This window comes from Pezoporus occidentalis, unplaced genomic scaffold (assembly GCF_034315485.1).
Source record: "Pezoporus occidentalis ecotype Australia unplaced genomic scaffold, CSIRO_AGI_Poc_V1 ctg21, whole genome shotgun sequence".
NCBI lineage: Eukaryota > Metazoa > Chordata > Aves > Psittaciformes > Psittacidae > Pezoporus > Pezoporus occidentalis.
This window is the reverse complement of record NW_026913964.1, coordinates 4,895,925-4,917,385: the sequence shown is the minus strand read 5'-3', so window position 1 is coordinate 4,917,385 and position 21,461 is coordinate 4,895,925. Positions and strand designations below refer to the sequence as shown.

Genomic DNA, 21,461 nt, shown 5'->3' with positions numbered 1-21,461 from the left:
CTGTAGATATTTAGTATTGGTTAAATATTGAAGGAGTTAATCTTCAAAGGTTTAGTTTTGTTTCTAAACAGTTTTATTATCTGCTAAGGTATACCACTAGAAGAGGAGGAAGAGGAAGAAGAAGATTCCTCCTTTACTGGAAAACTCCGTTCTTTAATGTACAAAATCAAAGGTCCACCAAAAGCAGAAAAAGTAGAACCTAAGGAGGAAGAAGAGAAATATCCTAGTAAGTTTTCTTTCAATATAAATGCTTCCCATGATGCAAGTGTTAAAGATGTACTTTGTCAACAAGAGTGTATTTTCTGTTAAAACTTCATAGCAGACTGAAGGAGACTAACTGCTTAAGTTCCTTCTGCCTCTTAGAACAACCATCCTACGTACTGAACATTTTATATCCAATTGTTACAAAGAAGTTAAAATTGGTGGAAGATTTTGGATCCAGATCATTAACTCTGGGGTTGAAAATTTGCATATTCTTTACAAAGAAATGCAAAAAGTTATTTATGGCACAGTAATCTAGACTCAACCATTCTGAACTTGAGAAGTTTTCATTTATATGGTTTGTTTTTTTCTAAATACAAAACTTTCTTCTTTACAGCTTTAGCCCCATTTCATTTTTCTTTGCTGCATGTGAAGTTTTATGCATCCCAGTACCAAGATATTTGTGACAAAATGGTTTTACAGTTCTGTGTTTTTATATTAAAAGGGATTTCTTTCATGTGTGATAATGGTGACTGTATACATTCATTAAAACCAATAACTTGTTCTGATTTATCTTAAGCATCATATACATGTACATATATATTCCATACCATATCCTTTCTGAATTTAATGAAATAATCTATTTCACTAATTAAACAAGGAAGTAATATCTTTATTTTCACAAGTACAAATTCTGTATTCCTAAATACTTAACAGAATTTTCCAGAATTCAGTATTGACATTCTTTATTCTGCTCTTTGATTTTATAAATCTTTCAGATGTGTCTCTAAAGGGCAGAGAAAAATACTGATTAGATGTCATCAGTCTGCTTCAAAACTTCTCACTATAGTTTATAAATTTCATATCCCTTCACAGTGAGCTTTCATGTTGCCTAAATATACATAAGGAGACTCAATTTATCACCATTTTTTTTAATGTTCCTTTCTGCAGCAGAATATTATAGGGGAAGAGGACTGAAAAATCACGGTGTTTGCTGAGTAATACTAACATGTCATTAAAGTAGAAATACATCACTCAAAACATTTGAAAAGTTTGTGTATATGTCTTCAAAATAATGAGATGAGAGGCAATTTAATCCATAAACCTAAAAACAATATATATATATGGGATAATGTATTTTACATCAGTGAAAACAGTCCTTGCACAGCTGAGTAAACACAGCAGAGAACTGAGAGTAGGTGTTGAAACAATTCAAGGATTTATTGAGCATTAATTAGTTTAATATTGTTTAAGAGTAAGCCAATAGAATGTTGTTATTCCTTTGTTTTCAGATCTGTACTGCCCTGAGGCAGTGATTTATAGAATCACAGAATGGCCAAATGACTGAGGCTGGAAGGAACCTCCAGAGGTCATGCGATCCAGTCCCTCTGCTCAAGCAGGGCCACCTAGAACCAGGTTATCTAGGACCATGTCCAGACAGCTTTTGAGTATCTCCAAGAGTGGAGAGTCCACTACCCATGGTCGATGTGTGCCAGTGCTTAGTCACCCTCACAGTAAAAACATTCCTTTTGTTCAGCTGGACTGTCCTGTGTTTCAGAGTGTGTCCATTTCCTCTTGTCCTGTCACTGGACTCTGAAAAGAGACTGTCCCTGTTTTCTTTACACTTTCCATTCAGGTATTTATATAGATTGACAAGACTGCCCCTGAGCCTTCTTTTCTTTAGGTCAAACAGTCCAAGCTCTGTCTTGGTTGATGCTGAGCAAATAGGTTGATGAGCTTTCTTCTCAAAAAGGCCTGACACTCCATATTGCAAGGCGCTGGCGGTTTGTTGGGTTTGATTTATGTAATGTATGTATCATCTGATAACATTTATATCCATTTTTTTATATCGTATTAAGAGAAAGCTGTGCAAAGTTTGACAAGTGTTAATCAATGAAAGTGTTACTCTTGAATTAAAGTTAGTTGTTGCAAGAAACAAATGTATGAATCCTCTGCACACAGAGGAATGATGGATAAACTTCACACTCTAAGTCAGTTTTTGTAATACAAAAAGATGGAAAGTTTGTATTTTCTACTGTAGAAGAGTAAATTAAAATTACATTTGCTTATATGCAAATATGTTTGCCATGTTTCACATGTCTTCTTACTACTTTACCATGACTAATGGTGTAAAGTAAGCAGAAGACTGAGAATTTGTTTCAGCATGTTTTCTTCATATTCCTACAACCATATTTAAAAACATTATCCAACAAGTATTTGAACACTTACAGGCTATAATATGTTTTGTTATATACCTTTATCCAGAGGAAATAAAATTCTCTTTTTTTTTTTTTTTTTTTTTTTACTGCATTCAATCAGTTTTAACTTTTAAGTACTACCAGAGCTTATAATGAATGTTATACTGTACATGAACTATTTTTGGTTCTCTGAAATGCTGGGTTTTTAGAGAAACCAGACATGCTCATAACCACAGAAGGATGTCATATATAGTAGCTGGCCATTTCTTCATAATGCTTTGAGGAATATTATTTAGTTGGTTAACCGATTTAAGAAATAATGCACATGCATTAAGTATTTGATAACTACATGTGGTCATTTTAGCAATGGAAAGCTGAAAATAGATAATTGCATGTATTACTGGTGTCTCAAAGATACACTAAGTAAAGGAAGCATTGAAATAAAAATGTTACAGATACTTACCTATGGTGTTTGTTATAGAAGTTCGTTCAACCCCTTTGCTGCTTGAGAGCAAAATAGACCTTGCTTGTAAATGGAAGTTATCTCAAGCTGTGTCTGCTTCAGTTGAGTAGCAATTTGTCATTATTATTTCATCTCTGCAATATTTCATGTTGCATTTTGAAGGTATATTGTTATTTTGGCTCTACTTTCTCCAATAAATTATTTATTGGTTCTGTTACCAGCAGGGAAGGACTAGTAGCAAACCAAAGTATTCGTATTCCTCCTTCTACTATGTCTTCTTAGGATATGTATATACATAAATACACATACATGCACATAAACACCCCAAAACACTTGAAATTGCAGACTTTTAGTCTATTATTCCTGTACAGGTAGATTTTTATACCCTACTCCCTAACAAAGGAGGGAGTGTTCATGGCCTAAACAGGTGAAATGGGCTCTGTGCTTGCAGTTCCTTTACAATCTGCCATTGCATTGAGCCTATTTGGGCAACTTGCCTGGCTTTCCTGCCATGTATTAACCCCGTGATGTTGACAAGTAGAGTGAATCTCAGCAATTTTGTCTTTGTTGTCATGTTTGTGAGTTTTCAGTCCTCAGTAGTGACTATGGATAGTGAGGAAGAAGTAAGGAAAAAAGACAAATTCCTTCAGGTCTTCCTTTAGGTCATAATTTTTTTGCTGAGGTTTCTCATTACCTTTGCAAATCAAGACTGGGTTTTGCCTATCTCCAAATTTATATAAGAACATCCAAATGTCATGTGCAGAATTGTGCAAGTGACTTGAGGCTGGTCTTCCAACCAACAATGGCAGTAAGTCATTCTATTTCAAATTTGCTCAGTTTGGCAATAGGTCCTTGTACAGACCCAAAGCAGTTAATTTTTTTTCAGACTTGATCATTTCATCAAGAGTTGTGTGAGATTAAACACTAATGCTGTATTATGATTCAGGACATTTCTTACATGATCTAGTTGTTCTGTAGAGCACCAGAGAGCGTTTGTCCTGCTCTGAAAGCCTATTTTAGTCTGTTAAGCTTGATATTAATTTTTAAATACATTAAATCTTACAACAATCTCATGTGCTGCATGAAAAAGGGGTTTATTCCCCTGTGACTTATCTGTTAGCGTCTGATTTCGCTTCAATGGCAGTAGGATCTACTCTGTATCTGGGGAGTATCATTTCTTCTCTAAGGCTTCATGTGGATTCTGTTGTCATGAATCAGGAAGCATTCACTCCTAACCCCTCGGGGCACAGGGTGTTTGGTCCTTGGAACAGAGCATTTTACATATTTCATGTACTAGAGCTTTGAGTCACAAGAAATGCAGGTTGGACAAATTTCAGCGTGTTTTTCTAGAAATTTCAGATAAGCTTTTCTGGCTTGGGCTTCTCCTCGGAGTGCTTTCTCCTTGAAGTGATGCATAGTACAAATACGCATGTGGATGAAGTCATTCAAAAAGCAATGAAAAATTATGTATTCTATTCTATTCTTGACCGTAGCTGGAGGCTGTGATATGTAGTGCGTATGTGCAGTTCCACTTTACCCCCAGGAATTCTGGAATTCAGAGAGTGAAGGGCAATGTATGTTTGAGGTACCTCCATCCTCTTATATCCATGAAAAGTGGTGGTGGTGTGTGTGATATGTACTTATTGCCAAGACTAAAAGTCTCTGGCCTCAATCATCTGGTCATACATACTCAGGCTGTGAATATCTGTAAGAAGGAACTATTTTCTACAAGGAAATCTTCCTTTCCTCTAAGCATGAGTTCATATTTATTAAAATGGACTTTTATCTTAGGAGAGGAATTTACACTAGTGCTAATGATGAGTTAGCAATTAAAAACAAGCAAACACCCCCCCCCCAAAAAAAAAACCAAAACAACAAACACACACAAAAAAACCCACAAACCAAAAAACAAACAAAAACAAAAAAAAAACCAAGCCCACTCCTCAAAAAAAAAAAAAAACAAAAAAAAAAACCAAAACAAGCTGGAACAAACAATGGAACTGGATTACATTGAGGTAATAAATTAGTGTTCATTATAATGACTTTAGTAACAGTCAAGTCCTATTGTAAATTAGGCATATATATGGGGCCTTATCATGCATCCTTGAAAAATTGGTAAGGCACTGCAATTTCTTGTTAAAACTTGTTAAAATTAGCAACTATTTTGGCTGGTTATTGATCACCATGCCCAGTATTCAGATTTCTCCTAGCTTCTGTTACAAGTTAATCTGCTGGCACTAACACTACTCCTTAATGCATTTACATCATCATACAATTCTGAGATACTTCCAGGTTAAGTCATATTTTTGAAGACAGTGTAGATCCTTTGTTTGAACAGCAAAATAGCTAAATATTCAGCGAGTGGGCAGCAAAAGCTGCTCAAACCACCCTGGCTAGGCCCTTAATTGGATATTTGGTTTAAAAAGGCTATCTCATCCTCCTTCCTGGCAGTTTTATAAGTTTAGAACAGATTTTATTTCCTCCTCCCCCCGGCAAAACTGATTGGCAAGCTGAGCTCACATTCATGAATATTTCTGGGGTAATTGAACTCATACTTGTCAGCCAATAAACTGTTTACTGAAAACTTAATTAGCAATTTCTGTATTCCAGACCTAGGCTGATGATCATCAAAACCATGATATTTCTTTAGCATTATAAAATTAGGTTTCTGTCTTTGCTAATGAGCAGATGTTTGTGCTGCATGTAGTGCTATTTTATAAATCTTGATGTAGAAATGAAGGATAAATTAAAAGGTTAAATATAGCATTTAACTTACAAGGATGATTCTTAAAGTTGTGATCAACCAAGAAGTCTTTACTGCCAACAGTGTTGGTATTAACTTGAATGCCAAGTAGATGTTTCTTATTTTCCATCTCTTGAGGATCGCACTTACCTTGAAAGATCTAAAAATTAATTTTCAAGTTGAAAAACCCTGTACAGTCTGCTTGTGTTTTCTTGCTTTCTTACAACTGCCTCATAGAATCATAGAACAGTTAGGGTTGGAAAGGACCTTAAGATCATTTAGTTGCAAACCCCCTGCCATGGGCAGGGACACCTCACACTGAACCATGTCACCCAAGGCTCTGTCCAACCTGGCCTTGAACACCACCAGGGATGGAGCATTCACAACCTCCCTGGGCAACCCATTCCAGTGCCTCACCACCCTAACAGGAAAGAATTTCCTCCTTATATCCAATCTAAACTTTCCCTGCTTAAGTTTGAGCCCATTATCCCTTGTCCTATCACTACAGTCCCTAATGAAGAGTCCTTCCCCAGCATCCCTATAGGCCCCCTTCAGATACTGGAAGGCTGCTATGAGGTCTCCACGCAACCTTCTCTTCTCCATGCTGAACAGCCACAGCTTTCTCAGCTTGTCTTCATGCGGGAGGAGCTCCAGTCCCCTGATCATCTGATATTTTACAGTACATTTTATGAGACCTTTTTCGTTGTGGTAATAGCTAGTAACATTTTATGTATTTTATTCTTCTAGCTACACTGAAAGAACTCATATCCCAGACTATGGTGCGCTGGTCCCAGGAAGATCAGATTCAAGATCCAGAATTAGTTCGGATTATGTACACCCTCCTTCGTAGACAATATGACAGCATTGGTGAGCTACTGCAAGCTCTGAGGAAAGCCTACACTATTAGTGCTGTCTCTGTGAAGGATACCATTAATCTGCTTGCAGCACTGGGCCAGATTCGTTCACTTCTCAGTGTCAGGATGGGAAAAGAGGAAGAACTGCTAATGATTAATGGATTAGGGTATGGAATTAACTTTTTTTTTTCTAAATTGTGTAAAGTTTTTTGTTCTATTAGTAAATGCTTTCATTTAGATCCTGGATGAAAATTACTGCTCTTCTAAAATGCACGTATGTACCAGAAATTTTCATTTTCACAGGTATTTCCAAGATGCCTCCAATTGATCAGTTTCTGTCCTTTACAATGGTTGTAAGGAATCTCCATTATTCTTACTGTTTCACCATAAAAATCATATTTTTTTAATAGAAATTCTGAAAACTAATCAGGTGAATTCAGCAAGTAATGGTTAACAAGTCATTAGTTAGTATGTGACGGTGTTACTTTATTTGTCCCTGATGCTGGGTTTTTAAAGTTGTTGAGAATTCCAGGGAGGATAAAGGGTTGGTTTTGTCTAAACTCAGCATGTGTGTAGCCACCTTCCTGGAGGTGCTGTGTTGAGAGTCATCTTCAATTCCCAGCTTTCTGTATTTCTGTAAAGCAGGCATGATGTCTGTTATTTGCCATTTGTTTTTAACAGGTTGACTTTAAATGGTAGAAATGACTGGATTCCCTATTGAAACACATGAAATGTGTTCTGGATTATGAAATACAGCAAATTCTAGAACATGAGGAGGGTGGGCATACTGAAAATGTTAAAATATTCCTATTTAAGGGGACTATATGCCATTTTATATCTTCTGACAGATGGTCTTAATTTTGGAAATATTGATGAAGCACATTTAACAGATAACCTTGAATATTAAGTCTGTCTATTGTCTTCTATGTTGTGAACTACAAAAAGTAATTAAGGGATGTTACTGTACAGGCAACATTAGATTCAGATTTCTTGATCCCCACTCTACCTAAAACAACAGAATATATTCTTTTCCACTTAGATCATCATAGAATATATTTTTTTCTTTAAACAGAACATATGGTAAAAGTAATTTAAAGATGAAGAAATACCATTTTGAAATAATTTAAAAGTTTAGATTCTTAGAGAAATGACAGCATATTGAAATGTGAAGCATTTAGTTGTTAGATGTTCTTGTATTATGCTGAAATCTAAGAATTTAAAATGGTGTTACTACAGTGAATGCATATTTCTGACATCTCTAATAATGCACCATTGATTTAAATTAAAATGGAGTTTCTTAAAACACATGGTTGTCTTTTCTTTCATTTTAGGGATATAATGAACAACAAGGTGTTTTATCAGCATCCTAACTTAATGAGAGTCTTGGGCATGCATGAGACTGTTATGGACGTGATGGTGAATGTGCTTGGAGGAGATAAATCTCAGGTAATTCCACCATAATCTTATTATGCATTTTGCATTTTGAACCTTTCTAAAAGTATACTAGGATGTTTAAAAAGTATTCAAACAAAAATATATCTTTCTCATGTAAGATAGGTTTTGCCTGTCCTAATTGAAATGCTAATAGTAAAGGCAGAACAGTTTTTATAGTACTAGAGGGAAAAGCCCAGCATTACAGGACTTAATTTTTTTAAAGTGAGTGAGAGGTTATAGGTGTTTCATTTATCTTTTAATAGGACTTTAAAAGATTTTGTTCTTATTTTATATTAAATGTATACATTAGCTGCATTTATGGGGGGTGTTATTGGCAATAAATTATAATAAGAGACTAACACCAACTCAATTTTGGAAATATTTTGAGTCTATTTTACTCTCTTGTGCTTATCTTGTCTCTGACAACTTTTCATTACTTGAGTGCCTTCCATGTGCATCTCCACCCCTATTTTTTTGCCTCCTTGGTCACATAGCACATATACTTCTGTAAAATACTTACACATTGTGTCTGGCTATACCATCACAGTGTTACAAAGTCTTCATATACAGGGTTTGGTTATTCTGTCATAATATGCTCATATGTGAGTTCAAGACAAGTTACAATTAATTATTAGACGATTAATATTTTGCTAATTTATAGGTGTTGCAACCCTCAGTTTTGCTACAGCATGTACATATAGTAAAAGTTGACGAAAAAACCTACCCAAAACAACAACCCCACACTTTCTTTAAGTAAATATTTAAATGTTAAAAAATATTTTTCGTAGAAAATTTTAGTAACACAGGTACATGTTTGTGCATGCTGCAGATTTTTCACTCTGCCAGGTAAGGAGTTCTGAATAAAAAAGGAGTAGGGCTGGAAATGGAACATTCCCTGTCAGCTATGGTTTTATGTACTTATTTGAAATTATCTGTGTGTTTGCCCAGTGAGTCGCTTATATACAGTTGAAGTGTAATCATGGCATCAGCCACTAGAACACTGTTTTTCCTGCTCTCGGGCAAGGTCCTCACAGCTAGATTGTTACTATATTCCTTTTGTTTTCTCTTTCCAGTTGGATTGGCATATCTTTCTGTACAATGTCATAGTTTCAAGACATGGAATGAGCAACTTGCAATGTAGTCTCTGATTTAGGGATTGGTCATTTTCCTAGGTTGTGGCCACAGATGATTTAAGCTAGATCACCAGCTTCTTGAATTAAGTGATTTTATCATGAGACTGTATTGAGAGATGTGGTAAGAGTGTTACAGCTCATACTTCTCTGAGTGAATGGTAGGAAGGTAAAAACTTGGCAGTTCAAACTGAAGAAAACATATTTGGCTTCTTTCCAGCTGTGCTATTAATAAATGATTCAGAAACAGGAGAGAAGATCAGTGGAATATGATGTGGCTGAAGGTATCCCACTACTTTAGGAGTATTTTGCTACTGCAGGCTTACAAAATCCTGGAAAGGCACTTAATGGTGAAGTGTATATCCCAGAACATAACTGGATGAGCTTTGAGCGTTTCCATAATAGTTAGGGTTTGGTATGTTATCTTCAAGACTAAAATAGTTATTTTAAAGACTGTCTTTACATCTTGTAATTCTGGAATCTCCATGTCATGTTGATTTCTGATGTTCGTTGTTCATTCATTTTCAGATAATCCTGATCAATACCCTTTTTGGCTGTCAGAATTCAGTCATTGTACTTAAAAATTGTTTCTTACTGATTGAAAGTTTTTAGAATTATGTATTCCTGATGAATTTCTAAAATGACAATTTTTTAACAGAGTTGCTGTTACTTTCTAAATAAATTATTTCATACATTCTGTGAAAATCCCGGAAAATTTAGGGGGGTGTCAAAACTTTGTTAAATGTTTTCATGAATGAATGATTTTTTTTTCAGTAAATTTCATCTATCCTATATTTAAGAACAGAGATAATATTTAATGCTGCTTGTACATAGTAGTTCCCTCATGACTGAAATAGACAAATAAGCTGCATATATTAGCAAGAAAACTGCCCCAAAAAAAAACAACAGCTAATCAAGTCTCTGAAAGTTAGTAATGCACCTGATGTATTGAAAAAATTATATCATATAGCTTTTAATTAGGTAGTTACTTTTTTGTAAAGATTGTTGTCTCATAAGTGAAAAGATTGCACTTCTCAGAATGAGTTAGAGTTGTGTGAGAATGAAGTGAGCATTTATTAGACTTTGTTATAATAAAGTTATAAGCAATTTGAAAGATACGAAGTGAAGGAGGCAGGATGTCATAGGAAGAAGAAAAAAAAACCCAACCGTGATTTTGTGATTAAAATGCTCAGATATCACCTTGCATATTGTAGAATGTGTATACATTATATAGAATATATTCCTGCTTGTGCCTGAAAGGGTCACAGTCAGATTATTCAAAAAATAATTCTCGTTGATGGCAATGCATTTTCTGATTGATTTTATGAGTATCCTTAGGACATAGATCTGCAACTGAATTTGACACTTCTTAAAAAATACTATATAATGGTAAATTAAATAAATCAGATAGAAAAACCTTCAAACAAGCACTAAAAATCTGTCCCATAATTTTTGATCTTGTTCTTTCAGCTCATTTAAGTAATATGTGAGAATGGCAGAAGTTTTCTTCTCAGATACTATGAACAATTTCAACCCATGAAACATTCTTTCATGAATGCTACAGATGAAATTATTTTATTTTCCAAGGAGAAATCCTTAAATGTAATGTGCAGCAATTAAAGTGTTGGGTTTCTTTTTTTTTAGTTTTTTTTTTTTGTTTTGTTTTGTTGTTTGTTTGTTTGTTTGTTTGTTTGAAAAGCATTCAATAGTTGCAATTTAATATTTTGGTTTATCAGGCTTACGCATTACGCAACATAGGAGTCTGGTAGAAGAGTCTTACATGTGTATTCTTGTTACAAAATGGGAGGATAAACTAAAGCTCTTGAATCCTCTTTATGTTATTATGACCTAATATTAGAGATTGAGCTTGTTATAATGCTCCTAAAACAGAGATTTTGTGTAATTGCATTTTCTGGTCTGTAGATTGCTTTATGAGCATTACTTCTCCTTTTTTCCCCTTATATGTCCCCTATAGTTCTCTGCAAAATGATTTGTCAATGTTTGTGTAACCTAATGATCTAATGGATACAAAATTTAAAAGAAAACACAGCCCCTTTTCCTTAAGTTAGAAGCAAAGCAACTGTTAGCTGCTTATCACCTTGGTAACTTCACTATAATTTCCTTGTTAGGCATGCAGGAAGAAGAATTGGAACAGATTGGTAATTACCATATTTCACTGCTTTGTCAACTTTCTTCTTCAGCAGATCGTTTTTCCGAAGATGGTGGCAAGCTGTTGTCGATTCCTGTGCTACTTCTGTCGTATCAGTCGGCAAAATCAAAAGGCCATGTTTGAGCATCTTAGTTACTTACTGGAAAACAGCAGCGTTGGACTGGGTACGTCATGTGACTATAACAGCTAAAAGCAAGACCAGGATATCACAAGACTAGTGTACAATTTCTAAAGCAAGTTGAAGTATGTGATGAAGCTCCTCTGAATCTTAATCCACTTTGTTTTCACCTCTAACTCAAATCTGTTTTCCATTTTCCTTTCATCCTTATGTATCTTTGAACTGTGTTAGAAACAAAATAGCCTAAGCCTGTGTTTTTAAATACCTTGGAAAATTTAAAATTAAACCCATAGTACTGCATTCTTTCCATTCGAAATAGTTACGATTGAAGTGAGCTATAAACTTAAGGACTTGGGGGCAGGGTTCGAAGTGGCAATGCTCGCACCATCACATCCAACTGGGGAATAAGCCAGGCCAACCAGAGAGGTGATAAATGCTCCTCAGCTGCCCACCAAGAAGAGAACCAGAAGACCAACCACCTCACGAGCGTGTACGGATATGATGAATCCTCTTGCACCTCTCTTGGGAGATCTGCATCTTTTATTACCTCTCAGAAATGCCTGTACAACAACATACATGCTATGGGGAATGAATTGGAAGAATTATATGTGTGTGTGGTCACAGGGCCGTGGGCTCATTGCAGTTACAGAGAAATGATGGAATAGCTCACCTGACCAGAAAGCTCTCATGGATGGCTGCATACCTTTTAGGAAAGTCAGGCCAGTAAGGTGAGCTGGTGGAGCTGCTCTTTACATGAGAGAGCAACTAGAATGTTTTGAGCTCTGCCTAGGGGAGAATGAAGAACAAGTTGAGAGCTTATGGGTAAGAATTAAGGGACATGCTAACATGGGTGACACTGTTGTGGGTGTTTACTACAGGCCACCTGATCAGGAGAAGAAAGTCAATGAGGCTTTCTACAGTCAGCTGGAAGTAGCCTCATTATCACAGGCCCTAATTCTTGTAGGGGACTTGAACCACCCTGATACCTGCTGGAAAGACAATACAGCTAGGCACACACAGTGCAGAAGGTTCCTGCAAAGCGCTGATGATACCTTTTTGACACACGTAGTGGAAGAGCCAAAAAGCAGAGGTGTCCTGTTGCACCTTCTACTAAGAAACAAAGAAACGTTGGTTGGGAATGTGAAGACTGGGGGCAGCCTTGGCTACAGTGACCATGAGATGGTGGAGTTCATGATCCTGTGTGGGGGAAGCAGGGCAATAAGTCGGTTTGCACCTCCAGTCTTTAGGAGAGCTAATTTTGTCCTCTTCAAGGACCTACTGAGGGGAATCCCATGGGTTAGGGCTCTAGAAGATGGGGGGGGGTGTCAAAGAGAACTGATTAATACTCAAGTATCACTTCCTCCAAGCTCTTGATAAGTGCATCCATATAAGGAAGAAACCAAGCAAAGGAGGCAGGAGATGAGCAAGGAGCTTCTGGCAAAACTCAAACAAGCAAGTTTACAGAATGTGGAAAAAGGGACAAGCCGCTTGGAAGGAATATAGAAATGCTGTCAGAGTATGCAGGGATGCTACAAGGAAGGCTAAGGTCCATTTGGAATTAAATCTGACAAGGGATGTCAAGGACAAAAGGAAGGGCTAGTTCATCAGTAGCAAAAGAAAGACTAGGGAAAATGTGGACCTGCTGCTGAATGAGGTGGGTGCCCTAGCGACAGAGGATGTAGAGAAGGTGGAGTTACAGAATGCTTTCTTTGCTTCAGTCTTTACTGCTGAGCCCAGTTCTGGGCTCCCCGGTTCAAGAAAGACAAAGAACTACTGGGGAGGATTCACTGGAAGGCTATGAAGATGATCAGGGGGTTGGAGCATCTGTCTCATGAAGAAAGGCTTAGAAAGCTGGTCATATTTGGTGTGGAGGAGAGGTGATGAATATCTTAAGGGAGAGTGTCAAGAGGCAGGTATCAGACTCTTTGTGTGGTGCCCAGCAACAGGGTTAGGGGTAATGGGCACAAACTGAAACACAGGAAGTTCCATTTGAATGAGAAAAATCTTTACTTTGAGGGTGACAGAGCACTGGAACAGACTGCCCAGAGAGGTTGTGGAATCTCCTCTGGAGATACTCAAAAAATGGCTGGATATAATCCTGTGCAACCTGCTCTGTGGGAACCTGCTTTAGCAAGGGGGTTGGACTAAAAGATCTCCAGAGGTCCCTTCAAACTCTAACCATTCTGTGATTCTGTGAAATCTAAGATTAGATTAACCCTTTATGTTGGTTGTATGTTTTATCTGGCTTCACTTTTCTTTCTTCTAAAACTTAGGCCACTGATAGTAATTTCGTATTTTTCCTTTAAAGCACTGAATATATGGGTTTTTATGTGTGCACATTAAATTTTATAACAGAAGGAAAAATATCTTGGCTAGATAGACAGCTATATTAATAAGGTATATCAAGGCAAGATAGCATGTGATTACACAGTGCTTTAGCTGTTCACTGAGACCATTTCAATGCCTGCATTTGCCCATATTGAACACAGAAGATGGGATAAGACTAGAAGAAAGAAAACAGGTGACACTGAAGCTTGAAAATGTCTCTTTTGGATGAGTATTTTAAAATAAATTTTGAAACCCTGAACTGGTAAGGTTGTGCAGAATTGCATAGTGAATATATTGCTCTGCTAAATAAAAAGTATAATATCCCTCTGATTTTCTGTGTTGCTGATACTGATTTCTTCTCTGCATTTAAAACCAGTGTGGTTGAATAGACAAATCAAGTTAGGAAAACAAAATCAATCAGCAATTTATTTTAACATTGTTCAAAGCAGTTAACCATATTCTTGACTGAAAAACAGCCATACTATATACTATTAATATATTTATGTTCAAATCCCAGTGTGATTGCTGCCCTCTGCTGCATGACGGTGATTACTGCAAACTGTATTTAAGTACTAACTTTTTTCTGCAGCATTTCCTTCAATGAGAGGTTCAACACCACTCGATGTTGCAGCAGCCTCTGTAATGGACAACAATGAGCTTGCACTAGCACTGGAGGAGCCAGATCTCGATAAGGTAAACCACTCTGAGGTCTGCTCACCTATTTATTAAATAATGTACTTGTGCTAGAAGGGAAAAGGGCAAATTTGATCATAGTAATTTTTGAACATGTTCTCAGAAATACTTGCTCTAGGTATGTTCCTTCTCAAGGTAAGATTGACTGAGCAGTATTTTCCATTATTTGCTTTATGTTTAGTAGGAATCACAGCAAAACAGTTTGATTTCTATCTTCTGCATTCTTTCACTATCATTATCAGGTAGAAAGGATGACAAAAAAAAAAGGCATGAAACAGGAGAAAGGCGTATCAAGAAACATTATTTGGGGAAGAGCAAATTTGAGAACAAAGAGGTGAATGTGAAGAAATTAAGCAGGTCTTTTGGCTTAAATAAAACAGAAGAATTGATGGGAATGTAGGTAAGAGCTAAGGGAATGGAAGGGCAGGTATTTGAAAAGAGAAGTTGGAACAGGAATTTAGGACAGTTGCAGTAGGAAACTGAATCCAGGACTCAGATCATTGGAAATAGTTAGGAATAAAGGGAAGTATGGGGAGAGGCAGGATGAACTAGAAATTGTGGATAAAAGGATACAAAAAAAAAAAAAAAGGCATAAAAGTTCATTGTATGTCCTGGAAAGAAAACAGATTAAGAGATGGAAGATGGGTTCACAGTCAGAAGGAAAAAAGGGGGAAATCTGGGAATGGAAGTGATATGTGCTAGCACAGCATTTGAGGAACAGAAAATGAAAGGCAGGGTTTAATATGAATGGAGAGGAACGGTTAAGCACCTAAATGATAGCTTAGCACAGAGAAAGTCTCTGTGCAGTATGGGAAAACTGTGATGAGAGTGGAATGTGTTGTGGGCTGTTTGTGATCAGCATATGCTGTGGGAGAGGAAAAGTTGGGAAATAGAAATAAATGGGAGTGTGAAGGGGGTAGCTGGAAGGCAGAGACAAGAATTTTAATGGGGAGGGTGTGAGAGAGCACAGGAACATACTAATTAGATAAAAGTATGTTAAGAACAATTATCAGTTTTGTATCACCTGCAAAATTGCCGAGAGTGCACTCTGTTCTGCCATTACTAAAGATATTAAACAGTACTGGCCCCAGTGTCAATCTTTGGGATACACCGCTAGTGACTGGAATGCCACCAATGAGAGTCCTACATTTTCATGGAAAGTACTATAGGGCAAATCACTTAAACTGAATTTCACTGTTGACCCTTAATTGCATGTTCCTCATGTACTGATTGCTTACCTTTGAATACTTGGCACCACGTAAGTGGTGAATGTCTAAACAGTAACAGATATCAGCACCAACATGCTGAAAAATCAGGCTATATGTGTCTTAGACTGGGTCTCCCAAATTCATCAGTTGTTTTAGCTGTAAGAATGGTGACTTATTGCCTGACTTTGGTGAGTCAATAACTTTATCTAGAGCAGTAGGTGGATGTTATTCAGTAACCAAATCTACCTACTAAATAACAACAAAAACCAAATACTGGATATCTATCAGTTCATGAATGTGGCATACATACTTTACTCACAGAATGACAGTGTTTCTGTTCAAGTAAAATTTGTATCATAAAGCTTGTGTTTAAAGCAAATAAATTACACATAGACAACTTCTGAACTTTTGTTATTGCAAATTTGATCTCTTTTTACTGCAAATGAATGAATGTGTAGAAGGTAGAGGACTGGCCAGATGACATACTGTAGTAAACTGAATAGGATTAAAATTGTAGGATTTGGTGGTGGAATTATAAAATCTAAAAACGAGATGAAGAAGAGATGTATTCTCCTGATTTTCTTACATTTTATATGAGCTGTATCTCTAGACTCCTACAGACGTGTTCACTTATACCTTCTAAATGGACACTAGAAAGCTATGATTTCTGTTAGGAATTGTGTACTTTTCCCACCAAGTGCACTGAGTAACTTCCTTACTGTATACTGTAATAAGCAAATTTTTCACATCAGCCCATTTTTCTTCTGTTTCAGCCTTTTGGAGGCAACTTACATACTGTATCAGCAGAGGCATAATTCCTCTTCGTGAATTCTTAACTAGTTTCTCTCTTAGGGCATTAGGTGTTCCTGCTCCGGCAGGGGGATTGGACTAGATGATCTTTTGAGGTCCCTTCCAATCTCTAGCATACTGTGTGTGACTGTGTGTAATGACACTAAATGTGATCTCATGAATGGTGGAATTGCTATAGGGTGCTTAAGCAGAATAATGTATCTCCTTTTTCCAAATAGCCAAACTTATCTCCCTTTTGCCACCCATTTTTGACTGCCTTCCATTCTAAGAAATTATAATTTGCATCTCTTTTTATGGCTTCATGAAAGGTCCTGGTGTTCATTACCTATTGCAGAATATATTTAAGGACTATAATCATGTTCATATGTTGTCCTTTGTGTATTTTCAGTAAAAACAAAAGTCACATTTCTGCAGTTATCTGCTAATTTCCATTTAAATGATTGAGAAAATATTCTGTAAATGATTGATAAAATCAGTTTATTATAATTAATTAATTTTATCATCATATTGCAAAGATTTCTCTTAGTTATTCCTCTTAATAAGAAATGCTGTGTTAGGAATTTACATATTACCAAAATGTTAATCCTTTTTAATTTGAGAACTGAACATAAACCAGCAATGTGAGCTCACAGCCCAAAAAGCCAACTGTATACTGGGCTGCATCAAAACAAGCATGACCAGTAGGTCAAATGAGGTGACCCTGCCCCTCTACTCTGCTCTTCTGAGACTCCACTGGGAGTACTGTGTGCAGTTGTGGTGTCAGTATAAGAACATGAAGCTGGTAGAGCAAGTCCAGAGAAGGGCCACAAGGATGATCAGGGGGCTGGAGCACCTCCTGTATGAAGACAGGCTGAGAAAGTTGGGGCTGTTCAGCCTGGAGAAGAGAAGGCTGCGTGGAGACCTCATAGCAGCCTTCCAGTATCTGAAGGGGGCCTATAGGGATGCTGGTCTCTTTATTGGGTATTGTAGTGATAGGAGAAGGGCTAATGGGCTCAAACTTAAACAGGGAAAGTTTAAATATAAGGAAGAAGTTCTTTACTGCAAGGCTGGTGAGGCACTGGAATGGGTTGCCCAAGGAAGTGGTAAATGCTTCCGCCCGGCAGTGTTCAAGGCCAGGCTGGAACAGAGCCTTCGGTGACATTGTGTAGTGCGAGGTGTCCCTGCGTATGGTAGGGGGGGGTGGCACTAAATGATCTTAAGGTCCTTTCCAACCCTAACTATTCTATGATTCTGTGATTCCATGATTCTGTTTTCAGCCTCTTAAAACTGTTCACTGATATTTATTAGTCTTTGAAAAATGTAATTTTTTGCATATCTATTGGAATTACAGTAAATAAATTTATAACAGTATATTTATTCTGTTTATAGCAATTTAGTCATACATGGCTATTGATGTGATTTTTGAAGTTGCATTTTGACTGTTGTTTATGTAATGTTAAAAAAAAATCAGAATTCCACAATATATTATTCTACTTTTCACATTCCACATTTTGTCTTGTTCTTGTATTGTTGTATCATCATATAATAAGGTAACTTCAGAAATGAAAGTGCTTGACTTTGACATCATCACCAAAAGCAAGAACTAGAAACTAAGACTGATGCAGTTATGAACTATGTTGGTAGTTTCTGAGGTGAAACAACCTTCTATGTAAAAAGCTTGTATTAAAAAAATTACTATGTTCGTTTTGTTACTGTTTTATATTTACTGTGATTGGTTTATATCTATTTTGAAAAATGTATTTCTAAGCAGATATTCATCATTGCTTCTGTATTGTAGGTTGTTACCTACCTGGCGGGTTGTGGCCTGCAGAGTTGTCCAGTATTGCTGGCTAAAGGATATCCAGACATTGGATGGAATCCAATAGAGGGTGAACGTTACCTGTCATTCTTAAGATTTGCAGTTTTTGTTAATAGTAAGTGTGATTTCTCATCATCCGAATTCTATCAAAAGGTTTCCTTAAAATTACGTTTCTAACCAGAAAATGTGTTAATATATGGAGAGAGGTTAATGTATACTGTTCTCACTACAAATACAAGATTACTGGTATATGTTGCTTATTGTAATTTTTTTAATCTTTATAGTTGCATTTTTTTCCTTACTCTTTTTGCAACTTGCATAAGTTCATAATCTGTTGAAGTAGCAAATGATATTAGGAATTAATTAAATAAGTAAACTGGTATTCACATATACTAGATATGTTGGTTATAAACATAACTAGTGAGCAGTGATTTTAGACCTTTCTTGGCCACTTATAGCACTGGAAGTTTTAGAGGTTTGTAATTAAGCCATTTTGCACTACAAAAAGCAAATTTCCAATAGGTCACATGTTTGCATAGTTGTGAGGGATTGGTGTTTGTAAAGCACCCTGACTGTGTACCTTTAATCTGATGTATTGAAAAAAGAGAAAAGTCTTCTCCTTTGATAACTGTCTTGTACTTACTTCTCTGGGCAATTTCCTTTTGAAATTTGTGAAATAAATATGCTAAAATCAAATTTAGGTTAATCTGAATGCCACTAAACAAAAAGCATTCTACAATTCGTGTGGATTTTTTTTTCATCAAACTAGTTGTCATGGTTTAAGCCACATAGCCCGTTCACTCACTCCCCCCCCCTTCCTCCCCCTGCTCCCGGAGGGATGGGAAGGAGAATCGAAAGAATGTAACTCCCACAGGTTGAAATAAGAACAGCCCAGTAACTAAGGTATAACACAAACCACTGCTGCTGCCACCAGTAATAATAATGATAAGGGAAATAACAAGGGAAGAGAATACAACCACTCACCACCTGCTGACCAGTAATACCCAGCCCAACCCTGACAGTGCTCTAGCCCTTCCAGGTAACTGCCCCCAGTTTATATACTGGGCATGACGTGCTGTGGTATGGAATACCTCTTTGGCTAGTTTGGGTCAGGTGTCCTGTCTCTGCTTCCTCCCGGCTTCCCCTCCTCCCTGGCAGAGCATGAGATTCAGAAAGACCTTGGTCAGACTAAACATTACTTAGCAACAACTAAAAAAATCAGTGTTACCAGCGCTGTTCCCAGGGTGAAATTCAAAAACACAGCACTGCACCAGCTGCTAAGAAGGAGAAAAATGACTGCTACTGCTGAACGCAGGACACTAGTAATTTAGATTAGGGATTAGGTGAGATCAAATGATTTGTCTTCTCACTGCTCATCTGGTCTGCCAATATAGAAAATGTTAACAGACAGCTAGGGACAGGCAGAAGGGAAACAACTTTAAACAATCTAATTTTTAGATTTTGGCTGTTCTAGTCATATAATGTTATCAGTCTGAAATTAGCAAATAATACCTTAAACAGAAACAATAAACATGTTTGCTGTTCAGTTTCTCAGTTGATAAGCCTTTAGCTATTGAATTGCTAAACTAAGTTGATAAACTGCTGTGATAAGAAGTGTAGAACAAATAGTCATTGAGTTAATAAAGTGTGTGCTTCTCATTGTTGATTTTCTAAATAAATGTTAACAGCACTCTGTAAAATTAGATGAATATAGCTTTGATCTTGTAATAATTTATGTTAGACTAGATATTAGGAAAATGTTCTGTACTGTGATAGCAGTGAGGCACTAGAATGAGTTGCCCAGAGAACTGAATGCTCCATCCCTGGAATTGTTGAAGGCCAAGTTGGACAGGGCTTTGAGCAACCTAGTCTAGTGGAATGTGTCCCTGCAGGGAGTTGGAACTACATAATCTTTGTGGTCCCTTCCATGCCAATCCATTCTATAATTCTATGGTGAATAAACTTTGCTGGATGGTCTGCTAGTAGAATGAAGTTTTAGTTTCAAGTGTTTCAGCTGCTTTTTATCTGAAAAACAATTATGGTTGGGGTTTTGAATCTTATTATGACAGTTTTAGAGGCAGCACTTTCAAAAATCAGATGACTAATTTCCCTGTGTCTCCTGCTTTAGAGGACAATTACAAATATAGATTAGTAAAATATTTGGGTTGTTGAGATAAAAGCAAACACACTTCTAAACAGATGAATGGATTTTGATTCTGGCCAGTGTGCCCTTGGAATAAGCAAAACTTTTTTCTTCAAGCAAAATTCTTCATTACGTTGGCCTCTGAAGTACATTAGAGCAGGCTTCAGGATATTAAAGCTGTTTTCAGGAGTTCAGTATCCCATCAGAAGGGTCGTGGAGAAGAAATATAAATATAGAGAAGGTCAGAATAAGATTCTACTGGCAAATGCAGGGTACAAGAAATTGTAAACTGAAAATGTAGACTAATTCTTGATAAACTTCTGTTGACTTTAGTAGAGCAGCATTAAAGATTGATTTGATCTCTGTGCTTAAAAAAAGTTTCTAAATTAAAACTGTCTGCAAGGGGCTTATGCTGATATATGCTTTCTTTTACTCTAAATAGCACTCCTCACAAAGCATATTTTTGGTGTGACAAAAACTGCCCAAACTAAAATAAATTTTTACATCTAGATCTAAAATGTATTGGAAACGAACCACCAAAATGGTGGTTCCACCAAACGAACCATCAAAACAATATTGGTAGTGCTTTTATTAAACTAAAAATTAATTGCATGATATAATTTTACTTGTATTTGTTTGATTCTGCAGTATGGACTCAAATGGCCCCTTCCAATTTTTAAGGGCATTTTGTATTTGCCTCCTCAAAAGATACAGGAAATATGCAAGGATTCAGGAGCATCTGGTAGTTGTAGCTGAATGTTGTACGTTTGGATGATTGTTTGTAGAACTATGGAGAAGTATATGGTGAACTTTTTGAGATTACATTTTACTTACTGCATTGTTTTAAAAATCTTCATTTAAAAGGTTTTATCTAAATGAAGGTAAAATTGTCTAATTCAAGATTTAAAATCCTGCTTTTTCCCTGCTGTATGAAAAGAAGGTGAATGAAAGAGGGGGGGGGGGGGGCACCAACCAAATCACAGAATCACTTCTGTTGGAAAAGACCCTTATGATCATCACATACATCCATACACTTAACACCATCAAGTTCACAACTAAGCCCTGTCCTTAAGTGCCACATCTGCAAGTCTTCTCAAATACCTCCAGGGATGGTGACTCAGCCACTTCCCTGGGCAGCCTGTTCCAATGGCTGACAACCCTTTCAGTGAA

General features: G+C 36.7%; 2 protein-coding genes across 2 annotated transcripts in view; one reads left to right on the top strand and one right to left on the bottom strand.

The window, feature by feature from the left end:
* LOC134163987 (uncharacterized) overlaps positions 1-21,461 on the bottom strand; it is a 612,365-nt gene that overhangs the window by 36,484 nt on the left and 554,420 nt on the right.
* RYR3 (ryanodine receptor 3) overlaps positions 1-21,461 on the top strand; it is a 225,138-nt gene that overhangs the window by 119,322 nt on the left and 84,355 nt on the right. Inside the window, exons 38-43 of the mRNA XM_062619313.1 lie at positions 89-226; positions 6,353-6,626; positions 7,791-7,905; positions 11,228-11,357; positions 14,229-14,332; positions 18,128-18,263. Coding sequence (XP_062475297.1) covers positions 89-226; positions 6,353-6,626; positions 7,791-7,905; positions 11,228-11,357; positions 14,229-14,332; positions 18,128-18,263 — 897 coding nt within the window. The remainder of the gene's footprint in view (positions 1-88; positions 227-6,352; positions 6,627-7,790; positions 7,906-11,227; positions 11,358-14,228; positions 14,333-18,127; positions 18,264-21,461) is intronic.